The sequence below is a fragment of the Anabrus simplex genome, chromosome 1, assembly GCF_040414725.1.
Source record: "Anabrus simplex isolate iqAnaSimp1 chromosome 1, ASM4041472v1, whole genome shotgun sequence".
In the NCBI taxonomy this organism is placed as follows: domain Eukaryota; kingdom Metazoa; phylum Arthropoda; class Insecta; order Orthoptera; family Tettigoniidae; genus Anabrus; species Anabrus simplex.
Window position 1 is genome coordinate 1037747893 of NC_090265.1, and position 22231 is coordinate 1037770123.

General features: G+C 38.9%; 1 protein-coding gene across 6 annotated transcripts in view; it reads right to left on the minus strand.

Moving 5' to 3' along the window:
- Window positions 1-3354: 3354 nt before the first annotated feature.
- LOC136875853 (protein bric-a-brac 2) overlaps window positions 3355-22231 on the minus strand; it is a 229647-nt gene continuing 210770 nt past the window's right edge. For 3 of the 6 annotated variants that reach the window (XM_067149491.2, XM_067149483.2, XM_068228280.1), the window contains one exon: window positions 3360-3788. In XM_067149491.2, the coding sequence (XP_067005592.1) occupies window positions 3582-3788 (207 nt within the window). In that variant the 3' untranslated portion in view covers window positions 3360-3581. Of the gene's footprint in view, window positions 3789-20924; window positions 20966-22231 lie in introns of those variants that run through there. The other 3 variants (XM_068228272.1, XM_068228266.1, XM_068228275.1) reach the window with 3 other exon arrangements.

Genomic DNA, 22231 nt, shown 5'->3' on the forward strand with positions numbered 1-22231 from the left:
TCCTCTGGGGCAATGATTAACGAATGACATACGAAATGAAATGATATTGGAGAGTGTTGCTGGTATGAATTATGGCAGGAAAAAAAATGGAGTACCTGGAGAAAAACTTGTCCCGCCTCTGCTTTGTCCAGCGCAAATCTCACATGGAGTGATCGGAATTCGAACCACAGAACCCAGAGGTGAGAGGCCAGCGTGCTGCCGCCTGAACTGTGGAAGCTCTTGATTTTTATATACATTGTAGATAATTTTTCTTTCTCGGTATCTGATCCTGATCTCACATGGCTTGGTCCAATCAATGTTATCGAATGCCTTTTCTAGATCTACGAACACCATGTATGTGGGCTTGCCCTTCTTAATTCGATCCTCTAAGATCAGGCGTAGAGTCAGGATTGCTTCACACGTTCGTACATTTCTTCTGAAGCCAAATTGATCTTCTCCCAACTCAGTTTCAACTTGTCTTTCCATTCTTCTGTAAATAGTACGTGTTAGAAATTTGCATGCGTGATATACTAAACTAATGATGTGGTAGTTTTCACACTTGTCATCACCGGCTTTCTTGGGAAAACGTATAACAACATTCTGCCAAAAATCGGATGGCATACATTTTGCACACTAAATGGAATAACCTTGCCATGCTGGTTTCTCCTAAAGCAGTCAGTAATTCAGAGTGAATGTCATCAATTCCAGGTGCTTTGCTCCTACTTAGGTCTCTCAAAGCTCTGTCGAATTCTGACCTCAAAACTGGGTCACCCATTTCATCAGCATCAACAGCCTCTTCTTGTTCCAGAACAATATCATCTACGTCCTGACCTTCATACAACTCTTGGATATGTTCCTGCCATCTTTCTGCCTTGTCTTCTTTCACTAGAAGGGGTTTTCCATCTGATATTTCCTAATATTCATACACCTAGTTTTCCTTTCTCCAAAGATTTCCATTTTCCTGTATGCAGCATCTACCTTCCCAAGGACCATCCAACTTTCAACATCCTTGCACTTCTCCTTCGGCTATTCTTCCTTAGCTGCCCTGCACTCCCTATCCACTTCATTCTTTAATCACCTGTATTATTTTCTGCCCTCTTTTTTTTTCTTCTTTTCATTCTTGTATTTTCGTAATTTATCAATCTAGTCTAGTATCTCTTGAGTTATCCATTGATTCTTAGTTGATCTTTCCTTTCTTCCCAACATCTCTTCAGCAGTCCTACTGACCTCATTCTTCATTCTTCTTCTACTGTGTTACCTTCAGTCTTTCCTTGCAGTCCTTGTGCAACATGTTTCTTGAAACAATCCTTCACACTCTTTTCTTTCAACTTGTCTAGATCCCATCTCACTGGAATCCTTCCCTTCTTCAATTTCAGATGGTATTTCATGAGTTCATGACCAACAAGTTGTGATCAGAGTCCACGCCTGCTCCTGGGAAAGTTTTGCAATCCAACACCTGGTTTCTGAATCTCTGCCTAATCATAATGAAGTCTATCTGATACCTTCTTGTGTCCCCAGGTCTCGTCCATGTGTACAGCCGTTGTTTATGGTGTTTGAACCAAGTATTAGCAAGGACTAAATAGTGATTGGTGCAAAATTCAACCAGCCGACTTCCTCTTTCGTTCCTTTGTCCCAATCTCAATTCTACTACTGCATTACCTTCTCTTCCTTGGCCTACAACTGCATTCCAGTCCCCCATCACAATTAGATTCTCGCCACCTTTTACATATTGTATGAGATGATCTATCTCTTGACATATTCTTTCAGTTTCCTCATCATCTGCTGAATTAGTAGGCTTATAGACCTGCACTATTGTAGTGGGCATTGGTTTGGTGTCTATCTTGATAACAATAATCCTTTCACTATGTTGGTTGTAGTAGCTTACCTGCTGACCTATTTTCTTATTCATTATTAAACCAACTCCTGCATTTTCCCTGTTCAATTTTGTGTTGATAATTGTCACCTGACCAGAAATCCTGCTCTTCCTGCCAACGTACTTCACGTATACCAACTACAACTAAGTTTAGTCTATCCATCTCTCTTTTCAGATTCTCTAACCTGCCACAACGATTTAAACTTCTAACATTCCACGCTCTGACTTGCAAAATGTTAGTATCCATCTTTCTGATGATTGTCCCCTCTCATGTAGTCCCCATCTGGAGATCCGAATGGGGGACTATTTTACCTCCGGAATATTTTACTCGGGAGGAAGCCATCATTAATACATCATTCATACAGAGAGGGCTGCATGTCCTCGGGAGTTAGTTACGGCTGTAGTTTCCCATAGCTGTCAGCCGAGCAGCAACATCAACACTGCTAAGCCATGCTGAGTATTATTACAAGGCCATATCAGTCAATCATCTAGACTGCCGCTCTTGTAACTTCAGATAGGCTGCACACCCCCCTTTCGATGAACCATTCATTAGTCTGGTCTCTCGACAGATACCCATCCGATATGGTTGCATCTGCGGCTTGGCTTTCTGCTTCATTGGGACGCGCAAGCCTCCCCACCGCAGCAAGGTCACATGGTTCACAGGGGAGGTTATTATTATTATTCAAGAAATTAGTGAAGAAAGGAAGGCAGCATCTCTCAGAAGGAAGAAATATTAGGCTGATAAGAAATTTTAAAAAATCCTTTGTATAATTGACTCTTGCCTTTGCTGGCAAGATGTAGTGTTTACAGTGCACTATGTCTTCTGGTATGGGCTAGAATAAAACTGTTACTTTCATTGACCTGTCTCAGTCTCTTCCTTGGCTTTGACAATATGAAAGTGGCTGAGGTATGAGTGACGCTAGTAATGCCATTCCTTATGCAGTCAGTACCTGCTATGAATGGTGTGAAAATGTCGCTCATAGGGTCGGTTGGTGCAGGCATTTCAGTGGGCTTGGCAGACTGATGTGCAATAGCAACTTCTGGCTCAGTAAGGAAAGTGACAGGAAACTACCTCACTCCTCATATTCCTAGTACGCCTCTTCAGTGTCACCTAGGCCATCTATGACAGCTAATAGTGAACCTGTTGAGGATCCAACCAGCCTTCGGGCTGAATACCCAACATACATACATACATACATAATTGACTAGAATGATCCTATGTAGGAAATAAAATGTAAAAAAAATTAATTATTCAACAACCATGCAACTCAAATACCACAGAATTTGGCCTCCTTTTTAGGTGCTAAACTAACAAGTTTAGTTTCAAGTTTATTCTTAAAATATTTGTATAATGAATCAAGACAGTGAATCAAGTCACTCGTTAAACTGATGTGATCAACTGATAATAAAGGCTATAACTACAGTAGTTGACTCCATATTCTTATAAAAGATAGCTGCACTTGAGTTCAGCACAAAGGTCAAAATGAGTATGGGGATAAATCACTGGAAATACTTTATATGCTTTTGGGTAATGAAGGTTGATACAGTTTTAACCGTGGTGAACAATCAGCCAAGTCACTTTGGAAAACAATATATTTGGCAACTTTTTATCAAATTCCTTTTTCAGGGTTGTCTCTCATTATTGGTAGGACCAGGGAGCTATAGTAATAAAACAAACTGTTAACTTATAATATTTATGGTACTGAGATTTTGAGGATAATACACTAGTTCAATTCCAGTTGGAATCCCACACACTAGATGTACCACCTTTATTTTGCAACCAAGACTTAAAAGATGTATGGTTTCCTCCCTGTTGCATAGGACTGGTAATTTTATTCCGACGTGCTGCATGGTTCAGGGTAGCCACTGGTATATTAAAAGCTCGAGCTGCTGGTTTTATCCCCATTTGGCCTTGACGAACCAAATTCAGTGCTTGCTGGAAGAAAGAGAAAGTTAAGACCAAATAAGAGTACATTCTTTATACCACAGTAAGTCATCAAATTTTCTATACTTTTCAATCTGTTCTGAAAATCAAGCAGCCAAAATAAGCCCAGTCATCCATCTCCGTACAGGACAGAGGACCCTTAAAACAATGGAAGGTAAAGGCTCAATTTTCCATAACCTTCGTGCTAAGTGGGATGGCTGCTTTTGTGCCCAGGAATGAACCAGTGCTCATCTTTGGTGTAAGCTTGGTGAACCTCAGTGCCATGTGTCATTCCAAAAGTGGAAATCTTGCTTCTTAATTTTTAGACTTCCTGACAGGGAATGAACCCATGTTCTTTAAGGTGAGCCACGCATGCCTTTACCACCTCAGCTAGGCAGCCCGTCAAATGAAGCACTCAAATAAATTTGTAATCTTGACAACAGACGGCTTTCTCTCTAATACCATAGTTCTCTGAAAAATCTTTAGAATTTATGACTTGTGCATTTACATGGTTTTCTATTCTAACATTTTCAGCACTTCACTCCTTGGGAAGTTTACTGAAGATTAAAGTTAGGTGCAGAATTTTTCTATGAACGGTTTAATCAGCATTTTGCTTTTTATACAATATATTATTCGATAACTCTTTGGAAACAAATGTTCTTGAAATATTACTAGAAATAATGCTCAGTCCATAATATTATTAGCATGGCAGTGCAGCAATAAAGCAGGATTACTCCCATATTATCAGTGAGTGATAATATAAAAAGCTGACTTAGGTACTAAGTGTTATTTAAAAATAAAAGTTCATGATGTACAGAATAACAATAGAACAAACACAGCTCTTTATGTGCTACAATGCATATTTCAGTGAGTTTTCTAAATATCAACAGTTAGAGGAGGACATAAAGAATAAACTTTGTGTAACAATACACAAACAGCAGGAGTTGCAAGACCAAGGGAACTACCTTGATAGCTTAGTTTAAGATTCCTATCTAGTTGGCCTAGGTTGAATGTACTGTATATGCCTGGTATGGAGAATATTAGAGCTGGAGTGGGATGCACTTGAGCTTTTCAGAAGAGATGGGGATTCAAATTTTACTCTCAGCTAACCTCTACAAGTAGTTTTCTGTGGTTTCTTATTTCAACCCCAGCAGAATGCAAGTATGGTTTCTAATATAGAGGTGGTCATGGCTGCTTCATTGTTAGACTCAATTAATAACAAATATCTGCCACCTGGGCAACTGCCCTAAATGCAGATCAGGATTGATTGATTGATTGATTGATTGATTGATTGATTGGAACAGACACAGCAAACACATTGAACTTTTAACCATGATGCCCCAGTCCCTAAATAATAATAATAATAATAATAATAATAATAATAATAATAATAATAATAATAATAATAATAATAATAATAATAATAATAATAATAATAATAATAATATTGTTTTCGAAAGTAATAACAGTAATATTAGAATGATACTATTTATTACATACGTAAATCACAGATGGATGCAGTGAAAACAATAGACATGGAGATTACAATCGTGACGTGTCAGAATGGAAAAAAGAAAAAAGAAACCGTAGTGTGTAGGTGGCGCTACTTGATGGTGGCTCAGCCAGAGTCATGTGAATATATATACATATTCTCAACACCGCCTCTCAAAGGCTGCACCAACTTCAACGTTTCAGTCTTCTGACACCTAGACATTCTAAGCACTTCCAGTGCTTTTCCTTCGGTAGTCCCTTGGTTAATATGTCTGCAGGCATCTTCTCAGTTGAGAACCATTCGAGATGGATGTCCCCAGAGGGAAGAACCTCACGTATAAAATAATGTTGCACATCAATGTGCTCAGTACGAGAGTGGAAAACAGGATTTCCAGCAAGCTTCTGAGCTCCAATGTTGTCGTTATATAGCTGTACAGTCGACACACTGTTAATGCCTATCTCCCTTGCTAGTTGTAGTAAGTGCACTGCCTCTTTTGAAACCTTACTCAAGGCCATATATTCAGCCTCCGTTGAGGACAATGCCACTGTTCGCTGTTTCCTGGATTCCCAAGATACGACTCTGCCAGACATTATGTGTATGATCTGCAATCGTTGATGCATGCAGCCCAATCAGCATCTACATAGCCAGTTAAATTACTAGTATCACTTCCAAAGGTGATTCCCACATCAGAAGAACCCTTCAGGTACCTCAGTACCCTCTTTGCCGCTTGCCAGTGTTCTGTGCCAAAAGAAACATTGTATTGGCTTAAGACACTCACTGCAAGAGATATGTCTGGACGCGTTGCAGTTGATAGGTACATAAGAGCACCTATGAGCTCTCTGTAGGGGGGGCCTCTCGCCATCATCCTTGGACCAAGTACTCGATCTTGACAGTTTAATTCCAGCTCCAACTGGTGTGGCCATGGACTTGCAATCAGACATTCGAAAGTGATCTAAGATGTCCATAACGTAACATTTCGAGAAAACTCAATCCCGAGACAGTACTTACAGTAATGTCTCCGAGGTCTTTGACCTCAGACTAATTTTGTAGAAATTTGTGGACCTCGTCAATTTCTCTCGAGTTCCATGACAAAACTAAAATGTCATCAACATAAACTATGATTAGGAGAGTATCAGCATCAGAACCCTTCACGTAGACGCACGAATCGCCAGACGTTTGTTTGACACCAAGCTTTAGTAGTTGCTCGTTCAAGCGTTGGTATCAACAGGTGGTGGTGATTGTTGTTTTAAGAGGAAGTACAACTAGGCAACCATCCTCTATATAACACTAATCAGAGAAAAAGAATGGAAGGGGTCCGACACTTTGAAAAAAGAAGGTATCGGCCAAAGGAAGACAAGGGCCACAAAGGGAGTGAAAATGAAGGAGTCCCTAGCCCTCGCAAACCTAATAGCGTCGGGGTCGGAAAAAAACAAGAGTTGACCAAGAGAGATCGGATAGGATAGATGAAAGTGAGGAGCCTGGCACAAGTAAGTGGAAACAATGCCAGGACTCAGCTAAGGCCTCGTGGTCGCCAACCCACGCTCCAAAGTTCAGAGCCCCTGGGGCCTCTTTTAGTCACCTCTTACGACAGGCAGGGGATACTGTGGGTGTTATTCTACTGCCCCCATCCACAGGGGGTTGGTGTCAACAGTGGCCAGCCTGCTTCAAGCCATACAGAGCCTATCTAATACAGCACACACAATCCTTGTTCAGCATCTTCAGCATCCTCTTGGTTTCAGCTATGATCTCGGATGTTGCACTGCTTTCCTGTACAATGAATTCGAGTATTTCCCTGGTGTAGTTCGGTACCTCCATAAAGATTTCTTCTTCAACAATTCCATTTAAGTATGCAGTTGCTACATCAAATTGTCGGACATACATTCCATGATGTGCAGCGCGCGCAATAGCCATTTGTATTGAGCTGAGTCGTGCTACTGGTGTGAATGTTTCAGTATAATCTATACCTGGCCTCTGGGAAAAACACCTGGACACGACTCTAGCCTTCCTTCTTGTGATCTCCCCATTTGCTCCGTACTTAGTCCTAAGGACTACACGACTTCCAGTTGTCGTCCTGTTTTCTGGCCAGTCTACAAGATCCCAGGTCTTGTTTCTTAGAATAGAGACAAATTCATCTGCCATCACCAGCATCCACTCATTTTTCTCTGAACCTGAAAATGCCATCTGAATTGGAACCTCAGCCAGACATACCGAATCAATTTGTCCTCCACCGTGTTCCTGGTGAAGCTTTTGAGGTCTGCCTCGTGTGCCTCAATGAATCATTTTTGGTCTTCTTGAAGCATGTCGAGATTGTCGTATTTCTGGTTCTGGTTCATTTTCAAAACCAAGAAATTCTTCTTCTGAACTATCTGGATCTTTGATGCTTTCTGTACGTTCTGTGTGTCTAGGAGTTATGTTTATATTGATGAAGGGCTTAACCTGCTCTGGCTCTATCCTAGGATGATCTTCATCAAAGTCCTCTACATTTAGGCGCTGACTTGGAAAAATATCAAGATCATATTTTTGCTCTTTTCTGTCTCCTTTCAGAAACTTGACATCGCGTGAGATTTCCACTTTTCGTTCCTGTGGTATCCAAATTCGGAAACCTTTGAACTGCTCCGCATATCCGAGGAATATGTCTTTTTTCCCGAAGGGTCGAATTTTCCTACGTTCGGCGATCGATTTAGGCAGTAGGTTTCAGATCCAAATTTTTTTGAATTTACAAACATTTGGAACTTTTCCAGTCCAGGCTTCGTAAAGAGTTCGTCCACCCAGTTTACTTGTAGGGAATCTGTTCCTAATGTAATTCGCTGTTGCAACAGCCTCTGCCCAGAAAGAAGGAGGAAGTCCGGACTGCACTAATAAACATCTGACCATCTTGACGAGCTGTACAGTTTTCCCTTTCCGCTAATCCATTTTGTTCCGGGTTACGCGGAATCGTCAGGCATCGTAGGATCCCGCAGCTTTTCAACAATGCGTCGACTTGGAAATTCACGTACTCCATACCATTATCAGACTGCAAAATCTTTATCTTTGCGTTTTTCTGTGTTTCCAGACATTTTCTGAAGTCCTGAAACTCATTTATGACTTCATTTTTCTGATGAAGAAACTTCACTTCGCACCATCCAGTCGAATCGTCGACGAATGTGATGAAGTAACGCGTGTTTCCATTCGAGGAAACCCTCATAGGGTTGCAAATATTGGAATGAATCAATTCCCCTGGTTCCATTCTCCTATTGGACTTCTTCGGAAAAGGGGTATGTGTCATCTTTCCTTGGAGACAGATCTCACATTCAAAATCCTCTTCAGTGTCGATGACTTTATTCCCTCTATATTTTTATTCTTCACTGCCTCAGGTAGATCCGTTATGTTTAGCTGCCCCAATCGAATGTGCCAGTCCATAATAGACCCTTTTCGCGTATCTTCAGCTCGGGCAATTTTTCCCTGTTCTTCGGTGTACGACCCATTAACGTAATAAAGTCCGTTTTTTCTATGTGCAATGAATAAGGTACTCTCGTTCGCATCTGTAACTCGAGCGGATGTTTTGTCAAACACTACGCGGTGACCCCTGTCTACGATCTTCTTGACTGAGAGTAGATTAGTATAAAGATCAGGTACGTATAATGTATCGCAAAGGTTGAAACATTTATCACAACCATCAACGCTCATTGACATTGTCACAACACCTTTTTCACTTATTTTCATTGTAGAACTGTTCACTAACATTAAATCGTCAGAAACACTGGATTCTACTTGTGAAAGATAGTCCAGATTTTTACACATGTGCGATGTATAGCCGCTGTCGAGGCACCACACTGTATCTGCGTCGCGGTCAGTCACGAACTTACACAAGTTCAGTTCTGATGTAATATATAGTGAGGTACTTCCTTCGGTCTTGTGAGCATTGTCATGATCGTTTTTACTCCATTTGCACTCCTTCGCCTTATGACCTCTCTTTTTTACAACGATAGCAACAAAGAGATGTGGACCCTCCTTTTTTGCCTTTATCGACTTTGCTTGTGGGCTTTCTATAATTCTTGTTCTTATATTTTCGTTCAACAGTCATACAGTGTTGCATCATGTTGTTCCGGTCACTGCTCCTCACGTCACTTTCTTCGACAATTTTATGCGTAATACCTCGGGCTTTGGAAGTTCGTCGCAAGATTCTATCGCGAACCGGAAGTATTCGAAACTGACTGGCAAGCTATACAGAAGTAATATGGATAACAAATCATCGTTGATTGCCACGTCCATACCACGGAGCTTGTCCACGGCATCAAAAAATCTCCGCAAATGATCGCGTACATCCCCATCTTCACCCATTCTTTGAAGCATGATCTGCTTTAATAATGTTGCTTTTTGCGCTGGCCCCTTCGATTGGTAAATCAACTCTAGTTTTAGCCACAGTTCGCACAAAGTGACACAATCTTTTAGCCGTTTCAATTCTGAGGGTGAGTGACACATTGCTTTACTGTCAAGTTCTTCCCATTCTTTAATAGCGGCCGCGTTCTCGCTGACCGACTCAGGTTTAACCTTTATCCCAGCTAGGTTATAAACTTCATGGTTCTGATCCGTATTGAATTGTAAGTACAGTCGAACCTCCCTTCTGCGGACACTGTCGGTTCCGAGGAAAAATGTCGTTACGAGAGGTGTCCGTTAAAATAAGTTTGTAAAAATAATCAAACATTTTAACGGCAAAGAACATCCACCTTAAATATAAGCATACATATCTTTATGTTTATTATTCTAAGTCATTTCTGTGTTAGTATTTCATAGAGAGTTATTATAAGTGATTTTACATCATTTACAAACATTACAGCTTCGTGAAGCTTCGTCTGCGTAAATTTAGCACACGTTTTCTTAACTGCGATATTCTCGAAAATGGAATAAAGTCTGTTAAATGGTTCCATAGTGTTCTCGCCGTTCTCACGGTCCAGCGTGATACACAAATTCTTTATCTGTTTAAGCATATTTAGTCCCTGCTTCATTGTCAGAACTTCTTGTTCTTCTACCGCCTCACCGTCATAGTCACTTTTCGTTCCTGATTCGGGCTCTGTTAAACGATAAAAAGTTTTATTCAAAATGGTCCTTTTGTACGACTAATGAAGGCTGTTATGGACAGCTAGAAATATTTGTGAAGTGCAGCGAATTAAATGAAAACTGAAAATTTAGCTTAAAAGAATTAAAAGCTGTCTATCACAAGAAGAAAATGAACGAGGAGTTGAGGTGCAAACAAACACGGACCTTACGATACGTGCAACACACAATTACTGTATAACTTGATAACACAGAAAGCTTACCGTAAAGTGCGTCCTGGAGTCGGGACTGCCTGTCGCCCTCGAGATCGTCACAGCAAGGAATATTCTCTTCTTCGGCTTCAATATCATACGTCAATCCAGCTGTCGTTGCTAAAGTCTGAAGTTCATCATATTCATTTTGAACCTCTACTTCTGCTTGTTCTTCAACTGTAGAATTAACGATGCCGCATTTTGCAAAGCATTTCCTGATTGTGGTTTCGCTGACTGCATTCCAGGATGCCTTTGTCCACGAAACTGCATCGCCAACATTGATCTTCATCAAATCAAAAGCGGAGTCTGTTTCATCCATGTGTGCCACTAACGACCATAAAACCCTCTTACGATAGTCTAATTTGAATGCTTGAATGATTCCTTGATCCAATGGCTGAAGATGAGAAGTGGTATTGGGTGGAAGGAACAAGAGTTTTACATTTGAAAGCTGTATTTCTGGATGGCACGTAGCATTATCTAGCAATAAAACCACGTTACAGTTTCTGGCCTTCATCTTGGAATCCAAAGCTAGGAGCCAATTATCGAATATTGCTGACGTCATCCATGCCTTTTTATTCGCATGCCATTCGACACCAAGACAATTTAAGTCCATGTTTTTAAAGCACCTGGATCTCAAGGAATTACCGATTATTAGAGGATTTTCCTTTTCACCGAGTGCGTTACAACAAAACACGATGGTGATCCTTTCTTTTGACATTTTCCCACCGTTGCAACTTTCATTCGGCAAAGTCAGTGACTTCTTCGGGATCACCCTAAAGAACAGACCAGTTTCATCAATATTCAAAATGTCTTTCAGTTCGTAACTATTCAAAATGTCTGGTAACCTATCTTTCCAATCTGCTACTTCAGTTGCAGACACATCACCACCTTCTCCACAGACTGTTTTGAAACTAACGTTATGACGTTTTCTAAAACAATCTAACCAACCATTGCTAGCTACAAAATTCTCAACTTCCAGATTATTTGTGATTTCTTGAGCTTTTTCTTGTAACATTGGTCCACTCACACACAGTTTCTTCACTCGAGCACACTTGAACCACTCATATACAGCAACGTTCACTTCTGAAAAAACTGAGTCCCGCTTTCTTTTCACTCCTCGATTCCTATTTTCCTCCCACTCCTTTAAAATTTCAGTTCTGTTCTTCACAATAGTGTTTATTTGAGTTTTCCCGCAGTTGAATTTTTCGGCAAGCTTTCTCACTGAAAGTCCCTTGTCACTTTCTATAATTACATTTCTTCTTGCCTCGAGATCTAAACAAGATCGTCCCTTGTTACTCATGTTTAACAGACAACTGAACTGCTACGGTATTACTGTCTCACTAATTAGCGCCTGTATTGTCTTTTCCTTCTCAAGTTGACTACATGAGCTCGACCTTATCAGCGACAATCCGAGTTATGAATAGAATGATGCAAGAAGGGACGAAAATCCCCAGGTAACTTGTGAGTCAACAGTCTCTGACAGCATTTCTGGGCAATTAGAATTCTCGGAATAGGCCTATACACCACTAGGTAGAATTGCATTCCGATGTACACTCTCTCCCCTTGCACTCGAAATAGTACAAACATTCAAAAGAGTTTTCCTTATGACTGAAGAATGGTTTTAAAAGAAAGAATGACATGTAGTCCAGCGTAATAAATTGTCCTGCAATGTGCAAAGTGTCCGCTTAAGTCAAGTGGACGGGACAAATGGCACCGTCCGCTGTCCGTAGTTCAAGGTGTCCGCTTAAATGAGGCCAATTTAACACTTGTCTTACATAAAATAAAATCGGTTCTGAGGAAAATTGTCCATATAGGGAGGTGTCCGCTGAATAAGGGTGTCCGCTAGGACAGGTTCGACTGTACAATATAATTATTAAATTAATGTAGTAATGGTCCACCTTTCAATACTATAATATGTAATATTCTAAATTACATTAATTAGGGACTAGTTTGAGCCGGGGCTGGCCATCTTCAGCCTTAATGTAAAACACCTAATAACTAAACAAATGTACATTGCACACAATTGACATAAAACAAATTGTTTTCATATATACAAAATGACATTAAAAACTGGGATGGAATTATGAATAAATTTGAAAATGAACTACGTTCTAACATCTTGAGTATGTTCATAGATTTGCTTTTAAGAAAGTTGGGTGTCAAATTGTGAGCGATACACTGAGAAATTCAATATCTTTGCCTAATTTGGCTATCTTGACTTTAAGACCTAAATATAAATAGGCTTTCTGTTTTGCCTGGTTGGCTATGTAATCATAGGTTATAAACTTTATGGTTCTGATCCGTATTGAATTGTAAGTACAATATAATTATTAAATTAATGTAGTAATGGTCCACCTTTCAATACTATAATATGTAATATTCTAAATTACATTAATTAGGGGCTAGTTTCGGCTGGGGCTGGCCATCTTCAGCCTTAATGTAAAACACCTAATAACTAAACAAATGTACATGCACACAATTGACATAAAACAAATGAAAACAAACATATACAAAGTGATATTAAAAACTGGGATGGAATTATGAATAAATTTGAAAATGAACTAGGTTCTAAAATCTTGAGTATGTTCATAATTTGCTTTTAAGAAAGTTGGGTGTCAAATTGTGAGCGATACACTGTTTGAGAAATTCTAAGTCAAATTAGGCAAAGATATCGAATTTCTCAAACAGTGTATCGCTCACAATTTGACACCCAACTTTCTTAAAAGCAAATCTATGAACATACTCAAGATGTTAGAAAGTCAAGATAGCCAAATTATGCGAAGATATCGAATTTCTCAAACAGTGTATAACTCACAATTTGACACCCAACTTTCTTAAAAGCAAATCTATGAACATACTCAAGATGTTAGAACCTAGTTCATTTTCAAATTTATTCATAATTCCATCCCAGTTTTTAATATCACTTTGTATATATTTGTTTTCATTTGTTTTATGTCAATTGTGTACATGTACATTTGTTTAGTTATTAGGTGTTTTACATTAAGGCTGAAGATGGCCAGCCCTGGCCGAAACTAGTCCCTAATTAATGTAATTTAGAATATTACATATTATAGTATTGAAAGGTGGACCATTACTACATTAATTTAATAATTACATTGTATTTATCCCAGCTATGTACGCCCACATACGATTTTTTACTAACACAGCCTTCATGTGAATTTTCCACGTGTCAAAGTTGTCCTTTGACAACATCTTGATGCGCACCATACTTGAAGTGGTCATCTTCACACACTATTTCTTCGCAGAAGACATTTGGCTAAATGTTTAACTCCACCTCGCCAACCGTACACGACACGATGTTTTTACGCGTCTATTCTTCAGTGTATTTTATTACTACGCATTTAATAACTTTCCAAACGCACATTCTGGGCCCATAACCTGTTGAAAAGGCATGATGTTTCAGAAAGTAATAAGGTCAGCATGGTTTATATTAGAATGACACTATTTATTACATACGTAAATCACAGATGGATGCAGTGAAAACAATAGACATGGAGATTACAATCGCGACGTGTCAGAATGGAAAAAGAAACCGTACTGTGTAGGTGGCGCTACTTGATGGTGGCTCAGCCAGAGTCATATGAACATATATGAATATTCTCAATAATAATAATAATAATAATAATAATAATAATAATAATAATAATAATAATAATAATAATAATAATAATAAACAATTAAATTAACAATTAAAATTGAACGTGGTATATTTCAAGGAGATTCATTAAGTCCTCTGTGGTTTTGCCTTGTAATGAATCCCCTATCCAATCTTCTAAAAGCTACTAGTTTTGAATTTGATATTAAATATAACAATGGGAAACACAGAATATCTCATTTGTTTTATATGGATGATCTGAAAGTGTATGCCCACAACGAAACACAAATGAACGCCCTGCTGAATATAATAGACTCCTACTCATCTGATGTGGGAATGACGTTGGGAGTAAAGAAATGTAAGCTGCTAACAATTGAACGTGGTCGGTACACAAACTCCCAGCCATATGAGCTCCATACCGGATCTTTAATTGAAGGAATGACACAAACAGAGACATACAAGTACCATGGATTTGCTCAGAATACAACTCTGGAGCACAAGAAAATCAAACAGGAACTCACTGATAAATATACATCGAGGTTGCATCAGATTTTGCGCAGCTACCTAAATGCCAAGAACAAAATTAAAGCAATAAACACGTACGCTATTCCAACCCTTGTTTATTCATTCGGAATTCTGAAATGGTCTGCTACAGAAATAGACAGCATACAAAGAAAAACGAGAACTTTGCTCACCACCAATAGATTACATCATCCCAATTCATGCATGGAAAGGGTCACTCTCCCACGAAAATCGGGAGGCTGAGGAGTACTGGATCTTCAAGTCATGCTCCTGAATCAGATAAAGAACCTACGGAGATACTTCCATAAAAAGCAAGAAAACAGCCTTCTCCATAAAGCTGTAGTACTTGCTGACAAGTACACTGTTCTGTATCCATACAATGCCTCTGACCCACATACAAATCACCAAGTATCCCTGCAGGAGAAAGAAAGGACATGGCGAGAAAAGACCCTCCACGGAAAATACTACAGCAATCTAAAACAACAGAGCATAGACAAGAATGCGTCGTGTATGTGGTTACAAAGTGGGCGCTTATTTGGGGAGACAGAGGGATTTGCAGTTGCTATACAAGACCAAGTAATAGCTACAAACAATTACAAAAAGTACATCATCAAAGACACCAGCGTACTCTCCGACAAATGCAGACGATGCTCCGTTCATCTCGAGACCATCGACCATATCACTGCGGGCTGCCCAGTACTTGCCCCCGTAGAATACACGAGACGACACAATCATGTTTCGGGAATCATACACCAGGCACTTGCTCAGGAAAACCAATTAATTTAGGAGCGTATCCCTTATTACAAGTACCATCCAACACCATTCCTGGAGAACGAGTCGATTAAGCTTTATTGGGACACTGCTGTAGTGACAGACAAAACAGTCAACCATAACAGGCCAGACATCATACTGGTAAACAAGAAAACTGGGACGACTTTCATTATTGACATCGCTATCCCCAATGACACCAACATTGACAGGAAGTACAGTGAAAAAATCTCCAAGTACAAAGAACTTGCAGAAGAGATAAAGAGGATCTGGAAGATGAAACTGGTATGAATAGTTCCTGTGATTCTGTCAGTCAACGGCCTCATTCCACACACACTTCACAAGAGTCAGCGAGAACTGGGTCTTCCACCGAACATCTACAAAATTGTGCAACATTCTGTCCTCCTGTCAACATGCAACATTCTGCGATCGTTCCTCTCGCAAGAATGAAGATCCCGTGATCTACAGTTTTGTATATACCTGTACATCAACGTTTGCATTATAATGTGTAAATACTTTAATTATGTACGACACTTGGTGCATCCCGTGCCCCATTACTACCCATATTTCCTGTGGAGAAGTGTATGAATAATAATAATAATAATAATAATAATAATAATAATAATAATAATAATAATAATAATAATAATAATAATAATTTTATTTATTTATTTATTTATTTATTTATTTATTTATTTATTTATTTATTTATTTATTTATTTATTTATTTATTTATTTATTTATTTATTTATTTATTTATTAACTTATCTAAAATATATTTGCAAATATGCAGTAGGATATTATGCATTATCTTTGCAATTATTTACACCTGCAAAGCACTTGATGTGCTTATTTGCCAGTGTAGTTGTTTCACATTTGTAAAACATTGTTGCAATCCTTACTGTTTACAACATTAATAAGGTTTGTATATTTACATTAGCATTGTAATTTTGTCCTGTGGTGTGAGTTTTTCTCAATCCCTGAAAGTATCATTCAAAATAGATAAGTCTTTGGTACATTTTTCATTCATGAACAAATATTTAAACTGTAATTTTATTATCTATGATCCATAGTCTCACATGTTTTTTTTTAAGTTGATATTTGGTTTTCAAGTGTGTCAACTCTGAGGACAGCTTGCTCAAAAAAAAAAAAAAAAAAAAAAAAAAAAAAAAAAAAAAAAAAACAACCCACTAAAGTCCCGTTAATCCGAAAGTCCGGTTATTCCGAACTGATGTATTAAATTTTTTTTTTAATTCTCCTTATTGAAATGAAAGAACATATTATAGAATGAAGATTTCCTTGCATTTTACTAGTCATATTTTACTAGAATAACTTAATGTAAACATAATTACACATCATAAACCATCAATCACCGTTTATCTTTACAAAGTCTGTTAGTTTCTTTTGCCATAGTGATTGGAAACTACTCGAAGATGCAGTGTTAAACCAGCGTCTTATAAACATCACATCAGTGAGCGTAGCAGTGGAGTGTTGCTCGACGTAGCGTACGGCAAGTTCTAAGGCGGCCGTGGCATCTTAATGTGACACTAGTTGTTCACTGTGGTCTTCTTCGTCGTCACTCTGTTCCTCATCAACTCCAGATTCTTTCTCCACCATAGCTACAATTCCTTGGTTTGTTTGTAATTGATGACCATCAGCTTCCTTCCACTCGCTAATGTCATTTTCACTGTCGTTTCCTCGTCTACAGGTTCTTAAATACCCTACTGTAATTTTGTATTTTGTTAATGTAACTGCTAAAGAATAGACATTTCAAATTACAGTATGTACTGTACTGTATTGTAGAAACTATTTTCTGCAGACGGTTGAGGCGCTGGCCTTCTGACCCCAACTTGGCAGGTTCGATCCTGGCTCAGTCCGGTGGTATCTGAAGGTGCTCAAATACGTCAGCCTCGTGTAAGTAGATTTACTGGCACATAAAAGAACTCCTGCGGGAGAAAATCCCGGCACCTAGGCGTCTCCGGAAACCGTAGAAGTAGTTAGCAGGACGAAAAAGCAATAACATTATTATTAGAAAATATTTTCCGGTTAATCCGAAAATTTCGTAATCCGAACAGGCTCCGGTCCCAGTTAGTTCGAATTAATGAGACTCTACTGTAATAATAATAATAATAATAATAATAATAATAATAATAATAATAATAATAATAATAATAATAATAATAATAACAATAATAACAATAATAAAATTGATAATAATACCATGTGATTATGACTTGATGTCAAACTACTGACATGTCAAACTGACATGTTACCTTACCACACAGCAGATAAACCTAAGGGTGATTAATACTGAACTTTAATTAGTATTGCTAGGTAAACACCAAATGTATAATATTTAGCTGTAGCAACACTTTGAAAAACGGAGGTATCAGCCAAAGGAAGACAAGAGCCACCAAGGACATGAAAATAGACTCCCTAGGCCTCGTAACCTAATACCATCGGGGTCGGAAAGAGAACAAGAGCTGACCAAGGGAGGTCAGATAGGATATATGAAAGTGAGGAGGCTGGCATAAGTAACTTGAAACAATGCTAAAGCTCAGCTAAGGGCCCTGTGGTCGCCCACCACGCTCCCAAGCTAACCCATTAGTGCACAGCGTCCGAAAAATCAGAAGTCATAAAAAATAAAATTGTGTGATATTTATGCATGGTTTAAGCCCGCGATACTTTCTTGTGCTTCAGAAAGGCTGTGCCTAACAAGAACCAAGAATACATCATTTTTATCCTTACCATTCATTGTTGAATCACACTTATTATTGCGAGCATGGCGGCAAGATAGTACAGAGTTTTGTGCAACAGTCAAGATTTTTATTTATGAATTAACAAATATTTCCAATAATTGTAAACTTTGGTATGTCTTATAATTGACAGGACAGAGGCATGTAAATATAGCTGTCCTGAAAATCGGACGCTGTGCACAAGGGGTCCTACTGTCTAAGACATTTTTACTGTATTCCCATACTAGTTTGATGGTGAGTGAAATTTTGGAAGTTTTGGAGGAAGTACCGACATTTGGAGAGGAGCAGCACATCAAACCTCCTGATGATGGGTGTGAAACAGTAGGAGTATGAGGGTAATCTAAATTACATTGGTAGAAACCTACTTCTGAGTAAATGTGAAGGGCAAATTACTTCTGTAACCGTACGAATGTACGATCCCAAAATTTTTAGGTTAGGAAATTTTCGTAAGATAATTTGTAATATTGAAGTCATTAAAATCATGTAACTTTGTTCATTTACATGTAAAAACATAATATTTTAAGAATAATTTATAGTAGGGAATTTTGTGTATGTTTGACTTTAATTTGTGTAAGTGTCTGCACATGGCATGGCAGTGTAGGTTGCTCAAGAATTGTGCAACACGGAAAACAGTGGCTATATCAGGAAAGACGGTTGAAGTCAGTTAGAATTGTTACAACATCTGGTTTAGAAACCCGGGCTTAGGCTGGGAAGTGGATGCTGAAGATGCAAATTCATCAATGTGGACAAACGTGCAAGTTCGCCATTTGCGGATCGGCAGCTTGGTAACCAATCTGTAAGCTCCGATTTCGAACGAGGTTGCATTGACCAGGAGACGCTTGAAGATGTGACAGTGGTAGTGTTGCTCCCTGTGGATTTTAGTAGACGCTACGCCAGATGGAACGAGTCTATATATGCGTGCGCGTGCAACGAGCTTCTCAGCTTGCTTGTTATGGAGTGATGGACGAAACATATTGTGGACGCATGCTACGAGTTTATTATTTAATGTGCACGAGTTTGAGGTTGCTGTTGAAGACGATTGCCACGGCGAAGTCTTTGCTGTGCGAGTTCTTCACGGGTGCAATACTGCACTATTACCGAGTCATGACGAGTGCAGTAGTCGTTAATTCACATTCCTGGCGAGCGGTTGGTGGAAGATGCTACATGGTGTTCTTTTATGAGTAAGGCTATGGATTCCTCGCCAAGGAGATGCACATTGTGCGCAGTCTGTTATATGTGTAATTTGGCAGCAATATGTTGTGCACAGAACTAATTAGGACATAGCCGAAGTGTTTAATACTTGCTCATTCCTTGAATAATACGACATGCTTGTCATTATTTATTAATCCCGCAGCAGACATTTTACGTTGTGGATGTTTATGGCTTAGTAACAGAGTATAGTGAGGTGGCTGGGTTTGTTCTTTTTGTACAGTTATGACATGTGGTAAGAGTCCATGGTGATGATGCCATTGTGCTAATATATTTAAGGTTAGGAAGGGACAATCTTCATACCAGTAGGATAATCAGTTTGAAGCTTGGCCTTCAGAATTATGTACAGTTGTGGTGTATACTTTGTAGATGTTGTTTGTGTAGGTTTATACTGGTTTCATCATGTGATGAGAATTGTTGGTTTATGTTTTGCTTTAATATTGTTTTGGGAGTAAATTGTTGTAGTGAAACTCGTGGTAAATATTCTATTGGTGGAGTGAGGATGAACCTGGCATGCTACCCAAGTTTAATTTCAGGGGTAAACAGCAACAGGTAAGGTTGTAAAGTAAGTCTGGAGCTTCGTCAGCCTGATGACTGTCGCCTTGGGAGAGGGAATTGCTCATGGCTCTACAGAATTAATTATTCCTGCAATTGTTTTGCAGGTGGTGCCCAGTCTTGTTATTTATACTTACTTTAGTCACAATTTATTCATTTAATAATTTCTATAGCTTGCAGATGTTACACTTCAGCCAAATATGAAAATGAGAAGGCTAGGTCCAGTGGTAGTTAAATTACTACAGAAAGTTTACAGATGGAACTGAAAAACCAGAAAACCGTGCAAAAGGAAGAGTCATACATAAGATTGGGCCAGTACCCCTGTTTCTGATATCCCTGATAAAAAATTCAAAAGCATTCGTAGGTCAAATTGTAACACAAAAGAAGCAACTCCAAAGTGGACAAGATCACAATCTACATCTCATTTGGTGAATGCCTGTTTCCCTGTCTCCCACTCCCCCAGCCCCCTCCTCCTCCTAATCAAATGATGTGCAAAATTGCGAAATTCTGCTAGACTACTTTCTCATCCAGTGGCTATAGGATACCTTTCCACATTTCCAAGTGTATCCAGCAATGTAAAATGAAAAGCTGAAGTAATTTGGACTTGGAGGAAGTGTAGTCCTACCTCTCATTGATGCAGGTGGAACTGAATCAAACATGGGGCATACAATATTCTTTGACAACTACTTTACATTCCTGAAATTGGTAAGACATCTGGCTTCAAAGGGAATAAGTGCAAGAGGGACATTTCAAGAAAATCACACAGATAAGTGCCCCCTTCAAAGAAAGGCAGACAAGAAAAAGAAGAAGGGGATCATACACCTGCAGGAATTTTGGTGGTGTATTGCTGGTATACTGGAATGGCAGTGTTGTCACTGCTGGTACGAATTATGCGAAGTGTCTGTACTGGAATGAAAGCTGTTCAACTCCTGTAGTGGCATCCAAAGAGTGGATCAGCTTGACCAGTTTAGACTTCACCTGAAATGCTTCTGTGGATAACATATTCAGTAAATACATAACTGTAAATAGCGTATACACTATACAGTACAGTTTTTTTTTTTTGCTAGTTGCTTTACGTCGCACCGACTCAGATAGGTCTTATGGCGACGATGGGACAGGATAGGGCTAGGAGTGGGAAGGAATCGGCCGTGGCCTTAATTAAGGTACAGCCCCAGCATTTGCCTGGTGTGAAAATGGGAAACCACGGAAAACCATTTTCAGGGCTGCCAATAGTGGGGTTCGAACCTACTATCTCCCGAATACTGGATACTGGCCGCAATTAAGCGACTGCAGCTATCGAGCTTGGTACAGTATTGTTAGTGGAAATTGTAGGTCTACTTTACAGTGTAAGTTGGATAAGATAGTCCAACTCTCTAACACTACCTAGCTTGCAACATTATTGTACTATATAATGCTGAGTAACTAGTGTTGTACTGACCTGAGTGCATAGCGTCCGATATATCGGACGGCCTGTGTAGATAAAACTATCACTTGTATGAACTTTCTGATTGTTGGGGCATGTTTCTGCAATTATTAAGAGTGGAAAGTGTAGATAAATTGAAATAAAACACAAAAAATTAACTTTTTGCAGTAATGGGTTAAGAGCCCCTGGGGCTCCTTTTAGACACAAGCATGTCCACAGGCCCCCTGTGGATGGGGGCAGTAGAATAACACCCACAATATCCCCTGCCTGTTGTAAGGTCAAGGACAATTATGTTTATGTATGGATAACAGCATATTCATTCAGGTTGGAGTGAAGAGCTACAACTCTAGGGATTTTCAAGGACAGATGGAAATACCAGCATCATTTAACTTGTGTGATCTATGAATTGGAAGATTTTAGTAAACATTTTAAGAGATGCTAATTTTAATAAATTGATTATATTTTCAGGTAGTAGACAAGGATGATGTTTTAATAAGATTGTAAATAGAATAGTGCAGTTTTAGTGTTCTTTTATGACATTTATAATATATTTTACTTTAATTATAACACATCGTCGTTGCTGGGACAAAACCTCCTATGTGATAATATTTTTGGAGATATACTGACCCGCAACACATACATTATGAAGAGCGAGAATGCCTTGACAATATTCACACAATATTGCACCTTAGATGACAGAACCTTACTGTCCAAAGTTCTAAGCTAAAATATTTCACATAGGAGGTTTTGTCCCGGCAGCGACAACATATTAGATTTTATTAAGAGATGTTTAGAACTTTGGTGTTTGATGTGTAATAATATGTAAAGA